This window comes from Bombus impatiens, unplaced genomic scaffold (assembly GCF_000188095.3).
Source record: "Bombus impatiens unplaced genomic scaffold, BIMP_2.2 scf_0020, whole genome shotgun sequence".
In the NCBI taxonomy this organism is placed as follows: Eukaryota; Metazoa; Arthropoda; class Insecta; order Hymenoptera; family Apidae; genus Bombus; species Bombus impatiens.
The window spans coordinates 495537-523213 of NT_176439.1; the positions used below are offsets into that span (position 1 = coordinate 495537).

Here is a 27677-nt window from a genome sequence, read left to right on the forward strand (position 1 = left end):
CACTCTGGACTACGATAGTATTAGGTTAGTATTACCCAATATGGTGGAGATCGTATCGAATTAAATCAGTTTTGCGATATGTGTGAGTGGAAAGAAAGGTAACGCAGTCGTTGAAGAGAATTCGAGTAATCAGAGAATATAGATATCATTCTTGGTCTATCGTAATACCGAGCTTATCGGTATAGCTAGCTGCAGTACTTTCTAGGTCCGTACTTTCCGTGTAAGAGCATTTTGCGATAGGACAAAGTACTCCTAGCAAAGATCAATGACTAGAACTTTTGGAAATAGAGATCGATAGAAGTTTTCTACCGATAAGAGCAACGTCTACCACCATAAACCATAGACGAGATGTCTGTGCACAAAGGATGATATCTCTAAAGCGTATTTATTAGCGACGACGTATTTTTAAAGATAACCAGAACAAGTTAGTCCGATGCTATTCAGGACAATTTATGACAAGTAGTTGGACTGCGTGTAACCAATGTAAGTACGAGTAAGGATGTGTAGATGCTCAAAAATAGCTATTGTAAAAACTAAACTTTGCGTCTTTGCTGTCTTGCTGCCTATATAACTTAAAACTGTAGCGGGGTTTTTAACAAACACAGTTTAAATTCGAAAAGGCTAACTCGGATAAAGTTTACGGAGATATGGATGATTCGATGGTTAAAAGTTTAGGAAAGTATCGGTGGCTTAAACAGAAATATTGTTTGGTCAACCGCTGAAGTTTTCTGAAAAAGGTGGAACTACGTTCGTTAGGATTGCGAGAAACAGCACGGACTTTATCTGGAACTTGGAAGTTGCATATATGTTAGAATGATTCAGGCAAGCAATATTTTGTACTCTAACATGAAAAATATTTAATATATTTATACGTTATATGGTTATTTTTAAAACTTAAAAATTTGCCAGCCGTCGAGTAATTAAAGGAAACGAAGTAGGGAAGACTGAACAAAATGTAGTTGGATTCTTGATGAAGGATGGGTAACTTTTAATCAGAACGAAGCTGGATTAAGCAGATAACTCGCTTAGCTGATCTATTAGAGGACAAAGTGATTAAGCGGAGTTTTACGATCTGAGCGAAGTTGAGATCGTGAAAAAAGTATCATTCGTCGCTTGGCACATAAAGTGCAGAAGCGTAAAATTTGCTTAGTTATCTGGCCAGCCATAAAGTTGTAAAGTTGCGGTCTATAGCGACCTTTATCTTGGTTCGGCCTGATTCGCCGTCATTCCAGCCTCGATAAAAAAGACTGACGGCCGAATGCAACTTTCACCCCTTTATCCTGGCTCGTGGTTCACCCGGATGATCCAGTCGTTTCTGCTCGACTTCTAGTTAGCGAGGAAAGTTTACGCTGTTGGTCGGGAGTTTGCATGGAAATTACATTTTGCTTGCTGAGAATCGAGCTAAATGAAATTTGATCGCGAACAGGATAGCCAACGGGGTTAACTACGCGTCCTGCGTGTTGAATATGGAAACGACGACATGATTTATACGGAAGATACGTCGACGTTACTTTTCCAGTCTCTTCGACTGTTCTTTCGAGGTAATCGAGTACATAACTAGATCTTGATAACCGTTGAACGAACAATATTGTAAAGAAGGAAGTTCAACAGCGATCACTGTATATGTAGAAATGCACTGCGACTGTCTTGGGCGAGACAACTTGATGTCCGATATATAGACGGTGACGGCAGTTCGTTTATTTTGGCTCGGTATGGAATTCGTGAAATATATAGAACGTATTTGCATTGTAAGAGCGCGTTATTTTTGTTCGCTGACCGATGTGAAATGAGTGTATGATAGGAAAAGGTATAGAGAGACGATGTCAAACTACGGTGGCTCGCAAAAGTATTTCATACTTATAGAAACTTTTTGTAGATATATTAATTATATACACTGCATATATTAATTATATACATTTTGAAACAGCAGCGTAACGAGGCTCCACCACTATGATTAAATTGGTAAAATTCGAAACGAGTCTGAAAATTTATATACGCAAAAGTATTCGAACATTCATAGAAATCTCTCACGAATGTATTAAGTGTGTCTTTGGATCGAATTTCTTTTTAGTTATGTTATATCAAAGTACACCGCTTTAACCATTAAATAACATAAAAATCAGAAAATCAAGAAAACCGTATATATTTTCCCCTGTGATATTCAAACGTATATTTTCGGTAAGTTTCATTGAAATTTCAAACAGTATCATGCGACACGTATAATGCATTCATAAAAATATTTATGGTAAGTGTTCAAATACTTCCGTGTGTCGCAGTAATTCCACGCAGCTTTAATATTTAGTCTGCAATATCATTGCACTCGTCACTCGATTCATTTATGTAATGACCCCCAATCAAGGGTCAATCGATTGATTTATATAAGGTTTGGTTTACTAATGACTAGTGGCAACCTGGTGGATACCTCGTATCTCTGTTCAACTAGAGATTTGGTTTACGCAAGGGATAAGTCGTGGTAGGGGAAAGAGCTGTTGGTAGGAGCTCGCCGTAAAATCAGAGGGGATGGGTTAAAGCCAGGGAAGGGTATCTTGCGGAAATTCGATGCTAATGAAGGAAATTGCGTAGATGCCAAACCAGTATCTCTCGTCCTTCTCGTCGTCTAGCACCCTCCTACAAAGTGGTAGTAACGAATTTCTGTCCTGTCTCATGCCTACGACTCGTGTCTTCGAGCTCGCTAATTTTCTATTTACTAACTTGCTATGTACTAAATGTTATTTCCCCTCATATAATTTCCCAGACTTGTTCGTATATTTTCTTTGGGACGGTATAACGTCTATGTAACAACGTAACGTCTAAATAACTGTTAGTATAACGCTTGGTAGTTGTGACAAAATTTGCTACAAACCAGGTGAATTATTATTAACATAGTAGACGCTACGAAGCTTTCGCGTTTATATTATACTTTGCAGCTAGATTTATATTTCTTTTTTAAAATATATTCCATGATAAACTACTGGTAGATTGGAGGGAAGAAAAGGCCTGAAAGTATTATCGATTATTTATGGTGTACTATACACAGCAATGTTTTATGGGATAATCGAAGAACATCGGGAAAAATTCAGGATAGGAGGATTATCACCCAATAGAATTGAGAGAGGAGGGCTTGCTTCGGTCCCTTTCATGTTATCTCTATCTCGTCAGAGATGTCTCTCTTATTTAAATGAGTTGCCAATGCGAGCAGGAATAGGGCGGTACGTCTTGCAAGGGCTGTGGCTTTGTCATGTCGATTCTCTAGGGTAGAACAGAAGGAGGGAAAACGGTCGGGAACATCTTTCTAAGAACGTAATCGACGAATTATTTACGTTTCCCAACCGTTTTTACTGCTTCGATGCCCATGTACGATGCTTTTGCTTTATAGATGTCGATGAAAATTTTAACCCTTGTCTCTTATATCTCATCTCTCCTCCAACATTTTATGTCCCAATCTGGCTTTAGTTTCAATCCAGAAACAACTTTTAATGTTCCACGGTAACGTGATTTCCTTTAATGACAGAGCTTTTACCTCTTTCAAGTCTGACCTTCTTTCGCCTCGCGTTGAAAATATATTTTTCGTCCACTGTGTCGTCCATATTAATAATAAAAACACCGTTTCCCTAACGTTTTTACGAAGAAAACACAATATATTAAAACTTTCTTATTTTTATTTATCTTTTATCGTCACATCCCTTGGTAAGGTATCAGTGACTGCAGTTACATGTATCCTGCAAATATATATAAATGTTAACGTTTACACGCTTAGTTTGGTACAGTTGTCTCAGTTAGTTAGTTAGCGTTATTATTTAACAAGTAATTAGCTATCCAGCTAATTGCCACGGTCTGTACGATTCCACACACGATGCAAAAGTTCTATTTCCTTTAAGAAACTTAGAGTCTTTCACATTGTGTTCTGTTAGAAGAATGCACGGAAGTTTAAGGCTGTTTTACCAAAGACAGACGCGTTTATCGTTAAATTAATTAGCAATTCATTTACGATATTCGTAATATAAAGATGAGCAGAATTTCTCTTTCGATGTAAAATGCCAGCCATCTTCCGCGTACACAAAAATGGAAAATAACGCGTCAAATGTACCATGAGAGTTAATAACGTGGAATTTACACGTTTTAAAATTCAATTCCGTGCTATCGAGTGTCTGGCAGCGTTTGGAATGTTTGCCGCGAGCCCACCGAAAGTACACACAGGGAACAAGTTGACGATAAGAGCGAAACTCGGTCATGCTTCGGCTTATTCTTAGCCGTTGCGCTCGCGGACAATTTCCTACGATGATATTTCTCGAGACAGGAAGCGGTCGGAAATGAAAGTGTCCGCGTTGGGAATATTTAAAGCGCGTTCGTTTACGCGTGTGCCAGAAAATCAGCGAGGGCGACTCGCCACCGGACGAACCAGATTCTTTCCTCGGGGTTTCGTTAAAATTTGACAGGAAACAGCCGAATCTACCGTAAGTTTTAATTAATCGCGCTAGACGACGTAGTTTCCATGGCGAACGCCACCAGCCCATTGTAATTTACATCGTTCATTGTAATTTACATTGCTCGTTCCGAGATCCCGTTTTGGCTTGCTCACCTTTCGCTATATCGTATCCTGGCAACGGTTCCCCTCGTTTCTTTCCGCGGTTGCGTGAAACTGCATTCGACTACGAGGAAAAGTGGTTTCTGCCGAGTTTCTTCTCTTGTCTGGCCTTCCTGGGACATCGTAAGTCCTTTTACTCGTCGCTGTAATCCATTGATTCTCGTCATGGTCGCTATCTTCAACTCGCTTCGCAAGTTCGAGGTCGTTCGACCAGCGTTTTATTTTATTCGAGATGATGCGTTCATTAAATCCGTCCGATAAACGTCTGCTTCCATTCTTCTTCGTTATTGTGGTTCTACAGATATAACGTTAACAACATATCGGATAACGCTGCGGTAGATACAAGGGAAAGTCTGAACTACGTGTATCCGTTGCAATTACTGTAATGGAAGTTTGTTAAGCGCGTGAGCGGGTTGCATGTATTATCCACAGATGAAGAATGGTTGGTTCGTAATCGCTAGATTGGCCAGGTTTATGCAAATTCGTATCTTTAGCGAGATAAAGCAACGGAATTTAAACAGGGATTTCTGCCGCTCGATAAATATTTTAGCGAATATTTTCCTTTGAACATTTACACGGATATCATCGAATCTCTGGGCGAAGAACGCAACGCTTCAATCACACTCTTTTCGGTTACATCGTAGAGAGATTGTTTCACAGATTGAGAGGTAGAGGTCTAGTGATCGAACGGGCTATGGCCTGAATAGTGTTCGATACTTCTCATTTCGAGAGGCAATCGGCTATTTGCATCTTTATGGGATGTTATGGCCCACAGCCGCCTGTCCGTAAACGTGTGTACGCGCCATTCGCTCGTTCGAGGCGTGTTATTCGTGGGTTAAGCGTGCATGCCGATGAAACGCAGCCGAGTCACGCAGAATAACCCGTAGTCCGGATTCCACGAGTGGTTACATAACGCGCTTTTGCCGGCTGCGAAAGGGAAAAAAGAAAGGAAAAAGAGAACGGCTAACGTTCCAGCCTCTCGGCTCGTTGCTTTTTCCCCTTTTTCTTTCTCGTCTTTTTTTGTCTTTCGTTACTGCTGTTTTCTCGTTCGATGGTATTTTCCAGCCATTCGATCCGTTGTACGTGTGTGTGTGTGTGTGCGTGTGTGTGCGTGTGTGTGCGCGTGTTTGCGTGTGTGTGTGTGTGTGTATGGGCGCGTGCGTGTGCGTGTATCCGGACAGAGAGAAAAGGGGAGAAAGGGAAAAAGAGAAAAATAATTTCGATTTCATTTCCGGCCATGCTTTCCCTTTCTCTCTCATTCCGCGTGTCATCGCTCGTTGTTCGCTTTCGTTCTCGTTTCCTTCTTTCATCTCCCATCCTCCAACTCGTTGGATCACGTTGATTAAGAGGCTGCTGAAGGGTTATCGAGACTAAAGGGTGGCGCGTCTCGACGATGTTCACGGAGAGGATCTATTATAATCAAAGATAGTAGAAACACTGCCGAGAATAACACTGTAACGGTCAATTGGTCTTCAATTGATTCGATGAATTAATAAAACTCGATTAGCGTCGCGTTTGCGTAATCTTTTAAGTACCTTGTTTAAGTAGCTTTACATATATGATGCAACGGTGCGAGACACGAAGACCTGACAGCAGTTAGAAACACGTGAAAGCTATGTGTTACCCGTGATTTCATTTCGTCGTAATGAATTTTAATAAGCTGAATTTCGTGCGGTCGAAAGATACGTACAAGCTGATACCTTGCGAAAAAGTAACAAAATGGACAGGAAATAACATCTTTTCGTTCGCTTAGTCTTCGAGAAAATCGAGTTTGAAAATTTATCGAGTATACTCGAACGTATAATAGTTAATTCTGAATTGGACATGGCAAGCTAATCGAAAGGAGATTATTCTACGTGTGGAAATCAGTCGAAAATGTAGAATAAAATGTATTATTGAAGTTTGATTATGAAAGAACGAATTACTTCGTCTTTTGCACGACTACTATCCATTTATTGCACTAAATCAACGCTATGAACCGATCTAGAAAAAAATTTAGCTCGGTCCATTTTTGCTCTTACTGCCTCAAAGATATTTATATTTGACTGTGCTGACATTTGGTTTAATCGGTTCCAGCTTTCAACGATTAATAAAGCTCGAGAAAACAAAGTAATCACGAGTTCGACTAGGTGTTGAAGCTTTTTAGTCGAAGAGTAAAGGTAGGAAGATGCTGACACGACAATAAACCCTGTCTAGCAGGAAGATGGAAAAAGAAAGAGAAAGATCAGAGAGAAGTTGGTCTGATATTCAGCTTTTCGCTGATCGGGCCGCATTAATGCACCGACTGCGCTAGACAGACTACATACAGGCTTCGCTGCATCCCAGAGGGTCTATCACACTTTCGATTTCCTCTTCCGGCCGACGCTATGCACGGCACACGACAAAGCCAGCCTTTGTCGTTTACTCATCCGCAGTACCTGCCGATTCAACGAATTTCCGTCGATTCTGCGCCTCGACATATTGATCACTGCCACGACTGTGAAACACACAACCGTGAATTCGTTTCTCTATCTTACACGCGTCAATTTTATCATCCAACCTTCTGTTCTTTCGTTTAATTCCCGTACGACGTGTCTAAGAACGTTAGGTTGGCGAATAAGCTTCTGCTGGTTAAAAACGTAAAACAAAGTGAAAGGTTAGCGTTTAGGTAACGACGTCAAATTTAACTTGTCTCCTAACATATTTCACTGGTCCGGAAAAATGACCAAATAATTGGAAACGGTATAGTAACTAGCGGCGTAGACGGTTTGAAACATCGTAGAAAGTTTGAAAGCCGCAAAGTCAGGCTGAATGTCGGGTCTGTCGGTGCGGTGATAAAAGTTACACCGGTACAGGGTCGATTCAATTACCCTAACGAATCCATTAATTAAAAGTTAAATCGAGTGTATTTTCGTCCGTGTACGTGCGACCGCGTTTCGGTTCATTATTCACGAGGGCCGATATTACTTTCAACCGGGCTGTCAAATTAATCCCTGCTTGTCACCGAGAAGCTTTGGCTCGACTGGTAACAGGATGGCTGGAAGTCGAAGCGATTTCCTTTGCGATTGTCACCTCCGTTCGCGCGATATTCAATATGCGCGGGTATATTGCGTGTTTGCGAAATACCTTGCAACTGTTTACGGCTCTTCGAGTATCTTATGAATTTCCTATAAGGACGACGTATTACGGCGGAACGCGACACACACGTGCGTTTATGTACACGCGAGCGGCTGAAATATCTATCGGAATATTTCTACGTAAGGGGTAGACGGTTACGTCGATTGGAAAGTTTACCGAGGACGATGGTAAAATGACGAGGTTGGAACGACGTGGAAGATTATCGAAGGGAATTCAGGCCACTGCTTGCGATTCGATTCGTATTTTCTTGCGAGAGGAAAGATGCAAATATTTGAAGGAAGACGCGTTCAGACAAACGTACAGTCGAGTCCATTCGATTGCACTGCAGTCTCGAAATTTTCTATTCCCTATTTTTTCGGAATTCCTTCCTACCTTTGCTTTATTTTATTTTCTTCCTTCGATATTCGCAATATTATCTTACCAGGTAGTATCGTGAGAATTATTAACATTTCAAAATTAACTTACTTCCTGGTCGTTCCACGTTTTTTCATAAATTCTGCCATTTTTCGCTCTCCCTTTACGTCACTTTCGTAACACTGAAATTTCGATTGAATATTATTAAACGCAAAGTCTTTAACTTTGTCGGATTCTTCTCTCTGATAGATCCGCTTGTTGATTTCTGACCCGGTTTGTCTAGTCTTCGAAAGGCATTCGCGAACGAACCCGAGGAATGCAAAGTCTAACTACAACAGAACAGGTAGCGACGACGGGGTCTGGTATATTTGCGTTATCGTTAGCCGTTAGCTGACTTACTTGCAATGCTGCAACACCAATGGAGAGAACGACGAGAAACCTAATCACGTAAACGTACCATAAAACATGAACGAGTTGCTCGTTGTGTGCACGAACGAAGCTGCTGCAAAGACTAATCCTAATCTATGGAAGCTTCGACGTTGGTGCTTTGGAACGTCTTACCGGAAGCTTGGTCTACAGTGTAGCCTTTCGTTGATCTTAGCTTTCGAAAAACTATCGTTTCTCCCATATTTATTCTTTTTCTTCGTCTTACGTATGGTTTCTACCTCACAGTTTCCGAGTATCGAGATTCTTGTACGGTTTACTGGATCGTGACTAGCAACCCAAAGAGTTACTAACTGATTGAAGGTAGTCTAGAATCTTGAGGAATTTGCTGGGAACTTCGAGATCAAGATCTACTGGCTTGAATAATATATCGCCCATGCTTTCTCGTATTTCCGTTCTAAATAATCAAACACGAGTTGCATAATTGCCTAGTGCATTGCAATTTATCAGCAACTCTTACAATTTCACCAATAATATTAATTCAGTTATGCATGAGAATTTCTTCCGATCGAATTTATTTGTATGAACGAAAAATCGTAGATAAATGGAAAAATTGGTAAACTTCTATCGTATAAATTCTTCGTCCCTCGATGAATTCGGATAAGTTGAGTTCCACCATACGTACACCGAGATGTCTGACCATTACGAGGCTAAACTACTTGGACGAGCGGCAGGTCGTTTTATATCAGAAAGATGAGATTTTCTTTGTTGGATAAACGGCGTAGCGTTTTCCCTGGTTCGAAAACATCACACCGAAGGGAACGTTGGTGGCGAAGGTGGGAGGTGGAAAATGAGAGATTCAGTAGGGCAGGAAGTAACCTTGCCGGATAGTTACACACCGTGTGATTGAGAGCAGCGAGACCTCTGGGCATTGTTTAGAACAATGTGATCGTAACAGATGCACGCTGCTAACAGAGGAACGCAGTCATGTACAGTTTTGTTTGCAGACTAAACATTGATTCTCACGTTCCTTCCGCCCGGTTCAAGTAGAACGAACCGATATATCCGCGCCATTTACAATCCCCGCTGTTAATTTTACTTTTAGTTTATACTAACCTGAATTTCTACTACGTTTGGACAGAACGTGCTATGTAATAGAAATTTCTTTTCCCGCTGTCCTTGTCCTCTGATTATTATTAAACTAAGTTATTATTAGATTAAGGAGTGTTTTCTTAAAAAACGAACTTCTCAGTAATTCAACTGTTATTTTTATCCCGCTTTTGAAAAGCAGCCGTATTTGAACTTTCTTCGATGTATGAACGTATTCCAAGAGAAAAGGGCGGGTTTCTTTGATTATACTAACCCTCAAAGCGGACGTCCCCTCGTCGAATTTCGGCGACAGGAAAGGGCGGAGCGAAAGCGAGTCGGCACGACGACGTAATATATGTTCGGGCAATTTTCTCGGTGATATTCCCCTGGATTTATGGGTTATTAATTTTATGAACCCCGGGACTGTCTTAGCCTCTAACCAGGAGCACGTGTTCCACTAACAATATCTCACTTACAACGGACTACGAGCGATCTGCCGTGCGACCAGATACGCCTTACACGTCTTCTCCCATTATATTATCGTCATTTCTCCGCTCTTCACGCTCAATTATCTCTCATTTGAACCGCGGTTTTATCGGTCTCTTCCATGAACATATACACGGTCGATGTGCACGAGTACCGACATGACGAGAATCGTTTTAATTGCTACAGTGTCTGGAGTCGGTGGGAAACTGGCTGGCATTCATTTCGACTTGCTCCGAATTACTTGAAACGCGCGACAGAAGCTGCGGATCTTCCGAGATATTAGTTTGGCTGGTAAATTTTGATGACTAGAGTAAGATTGAAATGCTTCGAGAATCTTGGTGATATATCTTTGGTTCTTGAGAGACGACGTAGATTACATCAGAACGTGGAAAGCTTCAGAATCGCTCTTTATTATTTTTGCGCCAGCGGCGAACGAGCACACTTTCTGCTTTCATGAACGAATACGGGGATGCTTGATATTATTTTAAATCCGTTCTTTTACCTTTTAAAAAGAGATTAATTTAGCCTGGCTGCATTCTTCCGGCCAATTATGTTTCTCCGATGGTCTAAAAATATTTCAGGTTAGAACGAAGTAGAAAAAAAATTCCTTCATGGTCTCTGGTTTCAATTTTATCGACCAACGACCCAGCTACAGTACCGATTAATATTTTCGTTAATTACATTTCCAAATGAAGGAAAATGTTTCTTCATCGTTATCGTTGCAGAGTGTTTCTGTTTCATTAACTTTCGAAGAGCGGCCAGTATAAATCCTTGACTGGAACCGTGTTCTCTCAACGAACCAGCAAGAAGCACGAGAACCAACGAACTTTCGCGCCTATTTTCTTTAAGTTTCTCTAATAAAGCTACGCTTATTTCTTGGCGAAAGATCGACGAAAGTAAGATAAACACGATAACGAGAGAAGCTTCGTTTCAATCGGCATTTCAAGTCCTCCAGATCGTACAACTATCTTTGTTTCTCTTCTCGAGGTCCAAGTTTGATTAATTGAAACGTTAATATAATTAATCCACGGCTCGTCTCTCCAAGATGGGAGCAAGAAAGAGAGAGAGAGAGTATCTTTGGACTAAGACTCGCTCGTTTGGAAACGTTTACGCGTCGAGGGTTGGTCTAACAAGCCAGAAGACACCCACTGGTCCTTTGATTTATCTCGTTTAAACATTTGCACTGTCGAGTTTGGAACTTCCCTCAGGTACCGGCGAACAATAGGCTCGTGGATTTTGACGAGTAGAATTCAGCGACCTGATTTATTCTGAGTTTTAAACCATCTTGCATCGAGACGATCTTTTGGGACCTGACACGTTGATAGTTGGCGCAAAGAAAATTTTGAAAATTTTTCTTACGATCACCGTCGTTCAAACAATTTATTCGTTCGTTCACTCTTTTTGTACCCGTTACTCGCTGCATTATTTGTAAAAGTATTTCTACAAAATTTGTGTATTAAGAAAATCTAGGAGCAAACTATATTGTACAGAGTCCAACCAAATAACGTCAATTCCGGACTGGACAAGACTAAATAGTCGACAGAAGGTCATTCTGCGTGTGAAAATAAGTCGAAAACGTACAATCAAATTTTCCACGAGACGTTTTGTTTGAACTTGAAAAGAAAGTTTGGAAATTTATTACACGCGTGTACCAGGCCTATTCTTAACTAAACACGTTCAAACTATTTTCTTGAAGCCCCAAATAGGAAAATGTTATTCTACGAAAATATTTTCTTGAAATATAATTATTTCTCGCCATGATGTCGCTCTCACAGACAATTCCACTCTTTTTCTTGGTTATACGATATCGTATACAGACGGTCTCTTTGAAAAGCACTCCACGATTAATTTCTCTTCCCCGGGAATAAATACTACGTTCGAGTAAGCAACGGCAAAAAGTCTAGAGCGAAAGAAACGGGCGACATTAATGCGATTAACCGTACGCGAAGAGATAAAGAAGGGTTCGGTAAAGTGCGGCTGAATGGGTAAAAGGGGGACGAGGTTGGATTTCGTGCAGCATCATTGCACTCGGCTCGTCCTCGAAAGTCGAGGGTCGAGCAAAGGGCGGCTGCGGGTTTGCCTCCACCCTCTTATCTGACTGTGGGGTTCCAAGATCCGTACGCCTTGTAGGTATTGTATTCTGGCTACCTGTCCTTCGTACTCGTCTTTCTCCCAGCAAACCGCACCGCGTCCTTTATTTTCGGGTAATGTTGCGTGATAACAACCAACGGTGGCAGCTTTCTCTACCCTCCGACTCTGGAATTGCTCCGCCGGGACGATTATTAATATTGTCGGTTGGCTTGCGAAGAGGGATCGGATCGTTAACAGAAAGCGTTCTATCCATGAGGTTTCGCTTGCTGATTTTTCGAGGGAACAATGGCTGAACCGTGGCTTCTCTTCCGCCAGTATAAACGTATACACTACCTCCTGTGCGCAAGGTACATGAGGTGCATATATCGCATGTGGCGCGATTCGATCAAAGGACCGATATTTTTGTTGCATTTTCATTTTACGATCGAAGAATGTTTCTCTACCGTTACCTTTTTTACCTCTTGCTACAATAACTGCCATCAAATGGTCCGTTAAATTTAATCCTTTCCATCTTCTCTTACTTCTCTGTAAGAAAAATATAACGCGTTAACATTGGAATCGGTTTTACAGAACGTAGGAAAAGAATGAATTTATCGTTTCATTAGTTGATAACATTCTGTACGCAACGTACGGAAGATTAAATTAAAACAAGGTAAACGTCGCTCTAGTTTGTTTGTCTGCAACGAGTGGTTGATTGCGACAGCAAACAATTTTACGGAGGATCGAACGAAACCTATGACATTTCAATCGTTCGTTCATGGAATTCGATTATACTTAGACGGTTATCCGTTTCGTAGCGAATCTTATAGATGGAGGAGACCAGAGCAGGATACGAAAATCGTACGACCATTCCTGAAATAATAGCTACTTTATTACGATACGAATACCATTCATCATACGTCACAAGTGAAAAATATCGTTCGAACGGATTTTATCGACAGATTTTATTATGTAATATAAACTTATGTGTTATACATTGCTACATATTCTTGCTTAACGGCTAGTCCTATCGGCTAGGTCCTTAGAGGCTAGAATGCACAGTGACTTGTACAGAATCATCCTCCTTCCTTCCCTTCGGTCGGTCTCTCATTGATTTGTCATTGTCTTCCGTGAGCCGCTCACGCGTTAGGGAGAAGAGAGAAAGAGAGGAGAAGCGTTTATGCGTCTGCGACAGGTTTGAAGAAGAGAGAGAGGAAGAAAAATGACACAGACACGCTTGTGGGTATAAAGATGGAGGACAACGGAAGATTCAAGAGGAGGATGGGCAGGAAAAAGTTTTTCGAGGGGAAACGCAAAGGGGTTGGCAAGTGGGAAATACAGGAAAGGATAAGATATACATTTACACGAGCGTTTTCTTTGGTAACGTCTCCTCTCCTTGTTATCTCGCGCTTTTATTTCTTAGGCAAAGTACGGCTACTCCTTCTCTCTCTCAGTGTCGTTGAAACTTTCGTTAAGAAAGCGTCCCCTCGAGCGTTTAGTTTATAAAACGTTCATCCCCTTTCTCTTAATGCTGCTAAAACTGCGACGGCTTGGTCCTTCTTCCCGGTTGAAATAAAAGGCCCTCCCTTTCGTCGGTTCTATCGTAATGCGCGTATTGTACCGCGAGAAATTTTACAATCCACCGAACAACTTTCTCGTTCCGTGGATATAAGCGAAACCTTGCTCCTGTTTATCTCGCGTATTATTACGCGTATCTTGAGTAGTCGAAATTGGCTACGAATTTCGACCGTTTTTTTTTTGTACTCTATCGATTCTTTCTTTTTTATTCTATTTTCATTCGGACATTCCATAAGTAATTCCGTGCCTGTACACGGAGACTACAGGGAGGGAGGAACAGCGCGACAAGTGTATTCTATTTTGCAACTTGGTTTTGAAACTAAGCGTATGATTTTCAATACCATTTAATTTTTCAAATTAATTGTGATCGTTGATCGTATCATGAAAATATTGGAAATATTACGATATTTCTTGCTTTAATAATTGTGCTATATACATTCAGGAAACTTCGTCGATTCATCGGTTATTTTTGTGGAATACGCTTCTACATCTAACAGATCGTTTTCGTTTTTCGACTAATTGCGAGTTCCGGCGATTGATAAGGGACGATATTACTTGTGGAATAACCTGATAGATCAATAGCGAAATGTTTCTTTTAGAATTCTATTTTTACAGAACGAGTCGATGAAATTCAAACGAATACGGTTACGTCGTTCTTTCCCCTCGTTTTCAACCCTTTACCACGTTTGATCGTTTTAATTACTCGAAACGATAGTTGACTACGCACGACAGGGTGTCCCTCGACGGATAGCGCGCCGCATAATTGCAGCGTTGCCCGTTACGAAATAACATTACGTGAGGAGGACAAGCCGTTGCGCGTGCAGCCCTTGACGGGCGTCGTAATACCAGAGCCTATTAATTAACAAATTACGATTAAACGTTAGTTATTAATTATTATCGTTAAATTTACGCCTAAGATATAATACACTCACCTAAGTATGTACCTGATGATATCTTTTTTTTTTTATAAAAATTTCCCTATCACGCCATGAGAACGAATACCGTAACATTAGCGCGGGGGAAAGATCTTTCGCGGAACGAACCTTCTTTCATTTTCTCTCGTTATTTTTCTCTCGCGTTCTCCCTTTTCTCTCTTTGTAAATCTCTTACGAATTCGACAGGGCGAGATGAGCGTCGTAAGATGTTGTTGCATGTGTCGATACCGATCCGTCGAAGAGCGTACTTTCAACCCCTTAACCGAGTGTTTAATCATTTTATAGCGATAATAGAGACCGAAGCACGCGGGTATTTGCTATTTTCATATACACCATTTCCCAAGTAGAAACGTTGGAAGAGGGGCTCGGATCGATAAATTCTTGCACCGTTCAAATGAAAACGCGAACACCACTCCAACGAGAAGTGCACTCGGTTAAAAGGTTAATAGAACCGTAGCAGCAGCGAAGCGATGCAAACGCGGAAATATACAACGTCGTCCATAAATTCGAGAGCGCAACTATCGATTTCACTTTGCTCGATACACACACGTATAAGTAATAGATGCTTTTTTCCTGATTATAAGTTACAAGATGCAGGTCCTCTCTTAAAAAAATTCAAACGTAGCATCTCCATAATCCCCTCGATGTTCCCTTCACCCTGAACTACTGGCGCTGGCGTAGAATCAATAGACGCTTTCAGGTTCCGAGATACGTGTCCCGGACACGAATCGCGAAGAAATGCAAAGCTAGTTTCGAATGGGGTAGGATATCCGGCGACCGGTTACTAAGTCCCTCTAAGACCGTCGATCGACACGCGAACCACCCGTTGGATTTCTACCGAGAAACTTTCTCATCCACCGGCTTCTTCGTTCGTCACACGTACACACGCGATACACATACACATACATACAGAAACTAGCACATACATACTGGAGACGGTGTTCCATCGTGCAAGACCAGTGGACTAATTGCGTTCAACGCCTTAGTCGCTCGGGGAATTGCCGGCAATTTTTCGAACCTTCGGAAAACTCTGTACTTCCCTCGTTTCCTTCTTCTTCTCCTTTTTTTCTCGTTTTTTTCGGTCGTTGCCAAACCACGAGACTGGATCGCGTCGACGGGATATCCGACAACGGTGGGAACTGGGACGCCCGTATCCGAGTTTCAGCGGATCGCGTTCGGGAATTCGCTTTATCCTGCCAGGATAATCCGTAAACCGGCTCGAATTCTCGTGGAATTTCACAGTTCGAATCGCGACAACCTTTATCTCGTTTCCGATCGGCCGAGTCCACGAATGATAAATGCGTACGCCTCGACGTTTCAACAAGGACAGATGTGGTCTCCGTCAAAAAGAGTCGTTCCTCCCTTCTCGTTCGTTCTTCCGCGTGTCAAAGTTTGAAAACGCGTTGCGACGATTATCGTCGCGTGTCGATATAACGCTGGGCCGATCCGCAATTAAATCAAGAAGCAAACTAGATCGAGATACGAATTTTCCGTGCTCCAGTCTAACGCAGAAAATATCGCGTAGGAAACGCGACGTCGATTGGCGATCGATCGACGGCGTATTGAAAAGCGTCCGTGCAGGAGAATCGTCGAAAATTAAGCGCCATTCTACGCTCCAACGATCCCTCTTAACTCGTTCGTGTTGCATTTTTATACCTTCGTCCTTTCGGCCCCTTTTCAACGGAGTTTCCAAACGCTCTATCCAGAAAATATGTCGATCCGACCGAGGGTCGAACACGAACGAGTTTTATGCAGAGCAGGAAACTCGGTTTGTAGGCCAAGGTTCAGAACGATGTTTCTTCTCATAACAGAGATACACGGATAGCGTGTAAGCGAGAGCGAGCTGAAAAAGCGACATAGCGATAGAACGTTGCACAGAAATCCCTCGTTTTCTTGTCTAATAACGCATTCACATTCGTACGATAAATACGTAAGTGCAACACCGAGCAAACCAACTGCATCAGTGTGTATTGTGCGTGCCTTGCTCGACAAAGACAGAAGGTGCTTCCTTGCGTAGCCTTCTCTTTCTATTCCCATGTCGCATCCGTTTACACGCTAACGCACGACTCGCCTACTTCTCTATCTTTGTATCTCTATTCCTCCGACACGCGGCACGATTCTCATTTTTTTTCTCGTTACGTTTGATATTTAGCTGCCGATAAACAAATAATTATTGACTCGATCGATCGATAAACGATCGATCGTGATATTATCGACGCCGTCTCTGCCCGTGCGAAATCTTTGGTGCTACGACTACGATAACGTTATTGACGCAATCTAGCGGACCGCTAACGATCCAGCCGTGTTCGTCTATTTCGTCGAGACCCACTGGGTCCCTCGAATCCTCCCTTTCGGATCGTTCAGGGTAAATCATCTCGAGTCGACGGCTTCGTCGTTCACGGGATCGTTTCACCGACGACCACACGACTACCATTGATAGCTGTCCACGATGGATTTGCCGTCGGGGCAAGGGCTCGCGCTGCCGCACCACTTGGTCTCTTTCAGAGGCGGACACGCTGATCCGCCACGGCGTGGCTTTATCGTGATCTTCCGCGTCCTCTGCGTCTCTCCTACGCCGCAGCTACGACTACAAGCGCTCCATGGACCCCATTCTCCGACCTTGCAATCCCTCGGAGGACCTGCGATCATCGAACAACGCCATTAATCATCTTGCAATCGTCTTGATTAAATGGAAACTGGGTTTGTCGTGGAAATTAGTTGGTCGGAAATGGGAATTTGCAAATTTATTCATTTAAGAGACATTTGTCAGTGTTTGCCAAGGAAATGACTCATCGGATGGCTAGAAAATCTATTTACGCGTTAGAGTTTAGCATGTCAGATTACGTATGCATCGTTTCGTACGAATATGAAAATTCGATGCTGTGAAAATGAAACGTAGCGAAGAAAAAGACTCGAATAGATTCGACGAGATAAAGTAAGATCGCGATATAAAAATCTATGGACTGAAATAGCTGTGGATGAAATAGTTTCGCGAAAAATCGTAGAGCGAAGGATTAAATGAACGAGCGTAATTGATAACCGAGGCATTAAAACACAATGCGCGCTTGTGTCCATTTATGACGAGCTTTGTCGCTAGTTTTAAATAAATTCAAGTCGTCAGAAAACAGGCGTTAGACCGGTATTTACACGCAACAGAAGAGGCGAAACGAAACGGAAAATATAAAAAGATAATCGACGCGGCGACAAAGACCGCGATTCTAAATGCAGCGAGTCAGAGAGACGCGAAAGAGAACGTTCTTTGAGCATCTGCGCGGAACACATCGTTGTTAAGCTCTGTTTTATCATTAATTTCTACAAATGAAAAGATCGCATCAACGTGGTCGAGTCATTGTTGGCACGAACCGTGTCACGTCGCTTTTGAAGCAGCGGAGAAAGGTTTTCAACGAGAAGCTGAATACACAGCACCAAGATCTTCTACTCACGCGTTCTCAAGCGTTTTCCTTTAGACGTTAGTCGATGATGTTTCATTCTGAGCCTGTGCTGACGTTGGATCGTGATGTCGGTGGAATTCCACGAATGACCGAGACTGTTGCCGCTAGTCGCGTTTGCCATTTTCCTCTGAATATCCTCGAAGATTTGTGCCTTCTGCGCTTCCGCTGTTTGTTTGTACTTTTGATAGTAAGGCCAGCCGATCTTTCCATCGACTTTCGAAAGTTTCGGTGGAGGTGTCGCATTGAATCTGGGTCTTTGTAACGCATATGACGAAGCTATGCTGTCCATGATCGCTGCTTTATTGTCTCGTGGAAGCTCGGTTATCATCTGACCATTTCCGGTCGTCGTCCAATATCTGTAATATACGAGAATCGATCGTTTTATCCGAAAACTCTATGGAATTTTTTCTATAGATTCTTATAATTTATCGTTAATAAACTACGGATACTTTGGCAGATTCGTATCTTTGTAAAGACGATTAGAAAAATGAGATCTGCACAGAGATTTGTTTCATCTATTAAATTAATTCAAGGTTCTTACGAATTCTACGAAATTCTATGGAATTACATACGAAAGTATATATGCCGTTTCGATATACTAATTTTGTGGAATACTTAATTCGCTTATGTATGTTATAACCTATTTTTCCGAAGAAAAAGATTCAAACGGAAGAAACGCACGTTTAAAAATATTTTTCCTCCACCTCGTGGCGTTATATAAATTCACAATTTCGAAACTTGCTTATATTTCAAAAAGTTGTGCCTTCGAAAAAGCTACTAGTTTTTCTATTGCGTTACTCTTTCGTCATCCCGCGTTTCAGTTCCAAGTCGGTGGCAACGAAGGTATTAATTATGTCGTGGTTTAACTTCGATAATTAACCGACGAGCTTTTCTGTGATGCAACGCCTCCCGAAAAGTGCCGCGTTCTACACCAACGGACGAAAGAAAAGTTTATACGCATCCAAATTCCCACAAACTTCTTCCATCGCGTTCCAGTACGAGATCTGTTCAAACAACCGCGATGCTCGCCGCGTATCAAAACGCATCGGTCGTCACCCGGTCGCTTTCCCACGAGGAGGAAAATTATCGGGAACGGCGTGTCCACGTAGTCAGTCCATCGGTCGTTGCTTGGATTTCTAGATGCGGAGTTTGCCGAAGCGTGGGAGGTGCGGCCCACTCGAAAACAATTTCGAGAGTTGATTTACGAATGCCGTGTCTACGTTTGTACGCGACGAGAGCCTTAGTCCGGAGGAAAAACAGAGAGAGAGACAGAGAGAGAGAGAGAGAGAGAGAGAAAGAGAGAGAAGAAGAAAGGAGCAAAGAGGTGTCGAGAGAAAAGAGAAGAAGCGGGATTTCTGTTTCACAAACCGAAACTTATTCATCCCGCTTTGCTCGTTCCCCTATCCTTCTACTCTGCGCTCTGGAATTTTCGATCTTCTCGTGTTTCTTAGTATTAGACGATGTCGGTCTTGGGAGAGCTCGAGTTTCCCGACGAGCAACCTAGAACTGAAAATCATCGGCGAAACGAGTTCTCCTCATCGACCAGAGTAGACGGTGCAATCTCACTCGTCGATGGTTGCCCATTCGGAAAATAGACCTAACCCGAGAAGTTTAAGTCCACCGCGTAGCTTTTTCCAATTTACGAGGATCAGGTAGACAGGCAGGCTGACGCGCTCCTGTGTACGTTTTTAATTTATTTCCCTAGCATTTGCATGATTTCAATTTCGTGCGACAATTCCGCCGTGGAGACACTCGCCAGGCCTCGGGATACACCGGCGAATTGGCTCTCGCGAACGGTTCTCGTGGCAAAATCTCGCTTGAGAATTTTGTTTTGTCGGTTTATTCCTTCTCTGATCGTTCGTCGTGAGTTACGAGTCGTTCGCTCGGCAGAGGCTCGAAAATAACCGGAGATTCGCCTTTTGAGGCGAGCACTTCGACGCAGCGCAGTCCTTGGAGGATCGATCGAGACGCGATTTTCTCGGTCGACGAGTCGCGACGTCTCGACGAAGCGATCGTGTCGTGAAAATGAATTTTTCACACGACGTACGTCGCCAGATAACTATTTCGATAAAAGCACCGCTGCTCGTCGTGGGAAAAAGGAAGATTCCGCGAAGCTCATTTGCGCCGTCCTTGCTATTAATGGTCTCGTTAATATTCAAATTTATTAACGTCGTCGTTATTCGCTTTGCGCGATTATTTATAGTCACGGTGGATCTGGCGCGACTATTTTTCACGTCTTTTTTCGCCTAATCTCCACCGAGCATCGCAGTACACCGAAGGTTGTGAAAAAAGAACTTGTCGCGATACACAGTGAGAAAATAAGACTAGCGTTTCGTCAGAATTAAATTACTCCACCGTTCTCCTCCGCTCTGGTGGAAAAGGCACGAGCAAACGAAGAGGAAAACACTCGAAAATTTCGCGGTATTTATCGACATTAACCGGCATCGAAGCACGATCCATCCTTTCGTTTTTCCGAGAATCGTTTCATCCGCGCGACTTAGCGTTGACCCAGTTCTCGCTAATTTCTCGCCGGTTATAACATTTTTAATGTGTTGCCGCACGATAATCTTACCCTCTGTCTTAATTGCTGTGCACATTAAACCGTAGGATGTAAGAAGCCGTGCCGAGAAGCTTTTGGCATAGAAGCATCCCGAGAGCGGCGATAATTTTGCATTTTCTTGAAAAAACCAGCTAACGTCAACAATGAAGCTTTCGTGGCTCGTTAGGCTTAGGAAGTTTCTCTTCTTTTATTTCAAGGCGAAATAGGCTACGAAAGAACAGTTATTTTTCATCGTGTGATGGATGTAAGGTGTAATTTTCTATCGTAAAACTGCGAATATTCGTGCAAATCAGCATTATTACAAACATCAGCGTGTAACGACGATCAAAAAGTGACAAAATGTCTGAGGATCGCACAACTGGTACGAAAAAGGGACAAGGAAAAAAATGATGGAAAATTTCAACACGCAACGAACGTCAAATTTAAAAGTAGAACGTAAAATTAGTTCTCGTTTAAACTGGCTACAAATGCGCAAACATCTCTTATCAACTTATCGTTTCCAATTATTTTATATCAACGATGATAGTAATGTTCTGGGATTTTTAGTTGGAAAATTAATTCCATGATCGCGACTTTGATGTAGAAAAGCAAGATTGTAAACAGCGTGAGCGTTTCACGTAGGATCCGCGAAACGAAATTACAGCCGGTGGCTGGGATGCGCAACAGCCTGTTCGGAAGTTTGAATCGACCGTTTGATAGGAAAATTGGCCGATGTAGCCAGGGGAGCGTTTTCGAAAACTCGATGGGCGATTTGCTCGCGTAAACGGAAAGGTCAATTAAGCGTAACGTCACCTTCGCGGGTAATTGAAAATATATTTACGAAAGCGCGTTATTATATCTGAATTTGCAATTCAGATAGCTCATTACCGCGCACAGCCGGAGCTTGACAATTTTAAAATGCAAATGCTCACGGAGGCATAAATTCGCGTCCGCCAGCCGACGCTAAATTCCGGTTTCTGCTGCTTTCGACGACTCTGCAAAAAATATGAGGACGTTCGGTGGATATGTCGAGGAAAGTAGTCCATCGCGAAGCTTACAGAATTTTTTCTTTTGAAACGAGCCATCGACGAATCGTTGTTTGCTGTTTCGTTCGAATATTTACATCTTTTTGTTTTTTTCCATCTTTTTCTATTGAAATTGCAGCGATAATTCGTACGTGGCGTAACACGCTACGGAATTAATGTTAATTCTGCGAAAAAGCGGAATACGTTTGATAACAGAAACGGATACGATATTCGCGATATTTGATTTGCTGCATCGTCAAAGAACACTCATCACGAGTAATAATTAATCGTAATCTGATCGAACATTCGCAGGAAAGCTGGATCTTCTTTACGAAGTAATTGAGTTTCATTCTGCATTCATGGAAAAAGAGCAACCCTTCTGATTTAAAAAAGGTCTCTCTCTCTCCCTCTTTTTCTCTGAGAACTGAATATATAAACCTGTTTGTTTATGTTGGATCTTCGAATACGAGGAGCGTCAAGCCGGGAGAACCGTCGGTGCCTGAAATTTTTTTCAATCATCACAGCTGCCACGCGCGGTTCGTTCGTTATCATGTTTTTATTTATTTCTATGATATTTACTTTACGGTGGATTTATTTATGCGATTTAGAAAAGTAGTTGGACATTTACCTTGGAAAACTCTTACGGCTACATTATGCGTGTTTCATAGAACTTGGTGAAACTTCATTAACGATATAACGAGACACGACTGTTCTTGTTATCCTGATAAAGTTTCGAACAAATCCGAAAATCTACGTAAAAGTTACAAGACATTTAACGTTATTGACGGTAAATTCGCTTAAAATACATTTACCAAAAGCTACGTTTCTCAATTCGTTTCACCAATACCATCACTGTCGTATCCAATTACGGTAGCGAGGAAATTTCGAACCATTTTATTTTAATAACGCGCATAAATTTCCATATCCGCAAAGACATTTTTACAATAACCGTTCAAATTCTACGAATCGTTGCATCTATCCGTGACATCGTTTTAAAGTTGCCTCGTTTCCTCCCCACCCGAAAGCAATAAAAATTCCACATCCACGTTTGACCTAATTTAAATATCTTCCCAAAATCGTCCAACATTCCGCAACTATCATTCGTTCCAAGAATTTCTCGCTGAGTGGCAAAATTCCACGATCGCAGTAACTGCAACGTTCCTTCGGAAGATAAGTGCGATCGAGTCTGCAATTATCGCGCTTTTCGTAGTCTTACAAACGATCTATCGAATCGGGGCAGGGAAAAGTACGTATCAATAAGGACGGAAGTCGACGAAACGCAAGAACGTCCGAGATTCGATCGCACACGGTGCTATCTGGCCACTCTGGCTTCGAGTGCCGATCGTCGTTTCTGGTAATCGGCCTCGTACCCTCGGGCTTGAACTGCCGGCCTTTCAACCGTATCCCGACAATCATCGTAATCTGCATCTTCGTCTATTTTTCTCTCGTCTCTGTTTTCATCAGCGTCTATTCTTCCATTCGATTGGAAACCGTGCGTACACGTCGTTACTTTATTACCAGCGAAATGTAGATATGGAGAATCGGTTAGTCGACGAGTTACTATTCGCTTTCCACTTGGAATCTAGTTCGAGAGGAGCGTAACGAGTGGAGATCCGGACAAGTAACGTTTGATCAGGATCGAACTAGAGAAGCTTTAAGCGTACCTACTGTGTATATTTCGGTTTAAGCGCATCGCTAATGCCAATCTATTTCTCTGTAAAAATAAAAACTGTAAAATATCTGAGATTCGTTCCGGTGACGCTGTACAGTACCGCTAAAAGCTTGGAACACGTTTTATCTTTACCAAAGCTTCAGAGTTTAACGCGGTTTGCGAACTTTCAACTACGTGCATTTTACAGTACAAATTTCAAAAATACGTATCTCATACGGCGGATAATACAGCGGATTGTCGTATAAAGTATCCAGTTAGATGATATTCCTTCGTATCGTCTAACGATTACTTCACTTCTTCTAGTTTCGAATACTTTGTTAAGTATTGAGATATGTATAATTTTGCGTGCTAGACTAGATCGATCGCGTAGTAGTGATACGTGTATGTGAATATGAGTGTGTGGAAGTATGTGTGTGCGCGGCATCTCGAAAACAAAGGAATGTAAATTGTTCAGTTAGGAGTCTGGTATGGAGGAAGCTGAGACGCGTGCAATGTGTATCGATGAATATCTTTGAAATCGTTTATTAAATAAATCTATAACTATTTTAATATAAATGCTAAGTGTAAACTTAGTGTTCCTTTACCATTATTTCGGCGATTAAGATCCAAAATTATCAACATTAAGAAACCGTTTAAATGCGTTGCACGGAAATTAAGCGCGTTAAAGAGATTCAAATACGAATAGAAAGATGATTCTTTTTGTTAAACTGTGTCCGATTCAGAAATCTACTTAACGCTTTATTTTACGATCTCGCTATACTTTCCTCACCTACAATAGATTGCTTGGAATTCGTCATTCTAATAATCGGCAGGATCTTCTTTTTCGCGATTACGTTTGAAAAAGGAAAGTGGGTCACTCGAGTGAATGATATTGTACGCAGTATTATTCAATATAGCCTCGTAGTTGGCCAGCGACACACTTCTTTTTCAACGTCTAGCGACATTGTTCGGGGTAGCCGACGTCTATAGAAACGTTTCTAAAGCTGTTTCCTCGATGAGCTGTTGCACCTGTCGTGACAGCTTCTCTATGGAACTTGTCATTAACGTTCTGTACACGCAGAAACACGCGCTCAAGTAAAATACGCGAGACCGCGGCTCTTAAAATATAATTCGGCAATTTCGGTATTTTCGTCACGAGACTAGCGAGACGAAAGGACAGCTTTCTCGACCGATCGATTAAACTGCTAAAAAATATTGGTTCAAGATCGGTGATCGATTTTTCACAGCGTAGATTGAAAAGTTTCGAGGCTGTGCAGTACGGTATAAGCTTGATCAGGCGTTTCACGTTTTCGAGGCATCGAATCCAAGGTAGTTGCGTATATGCCGGAAAAAAGTAAATTCGTCTGCACGTTGTTCCAATTTGGTTAAAAGTTTCGCACCCGAAGCAACGTATTTTACGCTTGTCGTTGGTCTGCAGTGACGTTGGTCGCAGGTATCACACTGTTTCGACGAGGGGAGCTGAAACAATTGCCCGCAGCTCGGCTGAAAAATTTATTCCACCGATCGATACAGCGTTTTCCTCCCAATAACGTTTGTATCGCGATTCCCTGGTTTACTGATTCCAGTCGATCTAATTGTCGAATTCTTGCTGTTTTGAGATTTCCAGAATATGTGGACACATGGTGGACGAAGGGTGTTGAACTGCTGACATAGACGCGAAGGATATAGACATTTTCCAATCTGTAGATCTAAACGATACGGTGTGACAGAAAAAGGGAAGGTCAGTTACCGTCTGTCAACCGATTAACAGCTATTGATACGTCCTCACTGTCACGAAGGATTTGAGTGTCTATCACAGATTATTTCGAATTTAGAATAATTATTTTAGAATTAAACGTTCTTCGAACCAAGTTGTCTGCCCACTTATACCTTTCGTTTCGAATAATTTACACGTTAAAAATCGTACAGGTGAAAATTCGACGAATATCCTTACCAAGTTTAAGCTAATACGAGAAGATTATTCTGCTATTCCGATTATTCGTGACAGTCGATAACAGAATTTTCATATTTTTATTACAAATCTCCTCTAACTTTCTTAGTTGATAACTATTTATTTAAAAGAATAAAATTTAACAAATACTATCGACCCGCGAAATTCAAATCCTGGAAGAAGGAAACTTAAATACGCATCGACCTAGCGATTTAAAAAACGGAACATGGACCTCTGCTTTCGTAAAAATGAAATTTCATCGACTTTAATCGATAATTTCCACGTCGAACGTTATGTCGAGTGGTCGCTATTCGATTCGACAAGACGAAAGACTCTAGCCGTGCCTGTCGTACGGAGACCTTGATTCGATAAAAATTGCTATCCCCGAAAAAGGGACGGTGGAGCGAACGAAAGATCGGAAAGGAAAGCGAAGATGGAGGAGAGTGGAAGCGGGGTAAAGTATAGGGGAAAGTATAAAGTAAGGGAAAAGTTACGACGAGATCGTTCGTTTCGAGATGATCGTGTCGGCGGACTGGCCCGGGCCGGATATTACGACGATAAGGGCACTCTACTTTGTACTGGGAGTATCGCAGAAATTGCCACTAAGAATCTGCCAAGTCCGCGAAAAGTAATATCGTTATCGAGCATCAGATGTCAAATGTATACGCTGACCCAAGAGAATCGACGGCCGGAAGCGCGTCTGATTCGCGGTCGTCTCTTATTGCATTTTCATGGGTTTCGTTTTACGGCGGATAAATAGTATCCGCAAGAATAATATCCGGCATAGGAGATGGAAGTTGGCGGTCGTGTGTTAAACGGATCGCGCGAAAATATACGATACTTATGGTCTGTCTGTTACGAAATAGTTTCACAAGCGTGTGCACCGTCTTCGTAAATCGATACGAGAATGTTTCGCACGTGCACTTGGATAAATTCGTTCGCCACTCTACTTTAGTTTCGCTTTTAAATGGTATCGTACAAATGAAAATACATTTACTTTTGGGTGGTCGTAAGGTGGAAAATCCGTTTAGCAGGGAAAAACCGTGCGTCGTATTTATCTTTGTAATTAATTCGAGAGATTACTTTCTATCATATCGATGCGTTTGATAAAACAGAAACTCGTTATCAGATACGTCTGGAAATTATCGAATATCGCGGTTAGAATTACGACTCGCAGATTAGAACTCGAGAACAAAGTTACGAGGATGTTTATGATTTCCAGTGTGCTTCGAGACTTTGCAGTTACACGTTATAGTGTCTATAGCTTTCGTTTCGCGTTGCAGGAGTTCGTCGAGTGTTAACGCACGCATTCCGGATAAAGCAGGGCAGCGAAACGTGGGTGTTGCCGGTCGATCGCGCTTTCCGTGTTTACACAGCGCAATTACTCTAATTCAGGAAGCGCCTAGAGAAATACCAGGTCAGATTTCTCAATGGGGTTAAAAGGGAGGTTGAAGTGAAAAATTTGCCCAACTTTCAGGAAAGTTTTTCAAATGCCTGCGCTACGTGAGAAAGTAGAGGGAAATAACGATTCTGCGTGCATTTCTCGTTGCACAAAGCCAGCTCGCCAGCGGGATTGCAGAGATGGGAAAAGATGAACTTCCTCTATGAAACTGGCCCAGCTTGATCGTAAAAGTTAAAGAGAGAAATAGAGCGAAAAACGAAAAGTGGAAAGGAAGGCCAAAGGATTTCGTAATGATACGAACAAGAACGAGAGGTAGAGCGGAATCGCAGTTACAAAAGCCAGAAGATAGATATTATCTATGAAGAACCTTGGAAAGGTTAAGAAACCACCTTGCCACTCTTTGCTTTTTCTCTACGATGTACCATTTCAAGTTCTCCCATTCTGTCTCGACATCGTCACACGTTTGTTAGTCGACCAGATCCGACTGTTCTTTATGCGAGTCATCAAACTTGCCTGTCATATTTTCGTACCTTTTAACGCTGGTACGTCTGTCGATATTGTTTCGCAACCAACTAGATTCTCTTGTTCGACTCTATCGCCAACTATATGCTCGAAGGATTTTCATTGTCGTCACGAAATTTTGAAATTGTCCCTCGCGTTTCATATTTCCTGGTCCCTTGCTATTCGCGTTGCTAAGACAATTCGAGAAGAGGAATTCGATAAAAACGAACGAGCGAGCGTACCTGTATCTCTGAGTGTCCATTTCCTTCCGTTCCTCGGCGATGGCCTCGTTCAGGTCCCTGTTCGGGTCGATCCCCCTAGGGGTCGGACTGTTCGCTGGTAGATTGTCGTTGCTGACGAACTCCACCTCGACGTCGTCTTCGTGATAAGTTTCGGTTAGCGTGTACTCTCGCAGCTGTAACACACGAAGAACGTGGTGAGTACGAAGAACGTCCTGAGATACGATTACGTGGAATTAATACCAAGCCACGTTCTTTCCACGAACGTGAATTTATAATATCAACTAGCGTATTTCGATCACCTGTATCAATTCACGAA

At 42.1% G+C, this 27677-nt stretch overlaps 1 protein-coding gene across 1 annotated transcript in view; it reads right to left on the bottom strand.

The window, feature by feature from the left end:
• Positions 1-13835: 13835 nt before the first annotated feature.
• LOC100742611 overlaps positions 13836-27677 on the bottom strand; it is a 194007-nt gene continuing 180165 nt past the window's right edge. The window contains exons 5-7 of the mRNA XM_012384758.3: positions 27362-27534; positions 18042-18406; positions 13836-17237 (exon numbers count right to left, since the gene is read on the bottom strand). Coding sequence (XP_012240181.1) covers positions 17026-17237; positions 18042-18406; positions 27362-27534 — 750 coding nt within the window. The 3' untranslated portion in view covers positions 13836-17025. The remainder of the gene's footprint in view (positions 17238-18041; positions 18407-27361; positions 27535-27677) is intronic.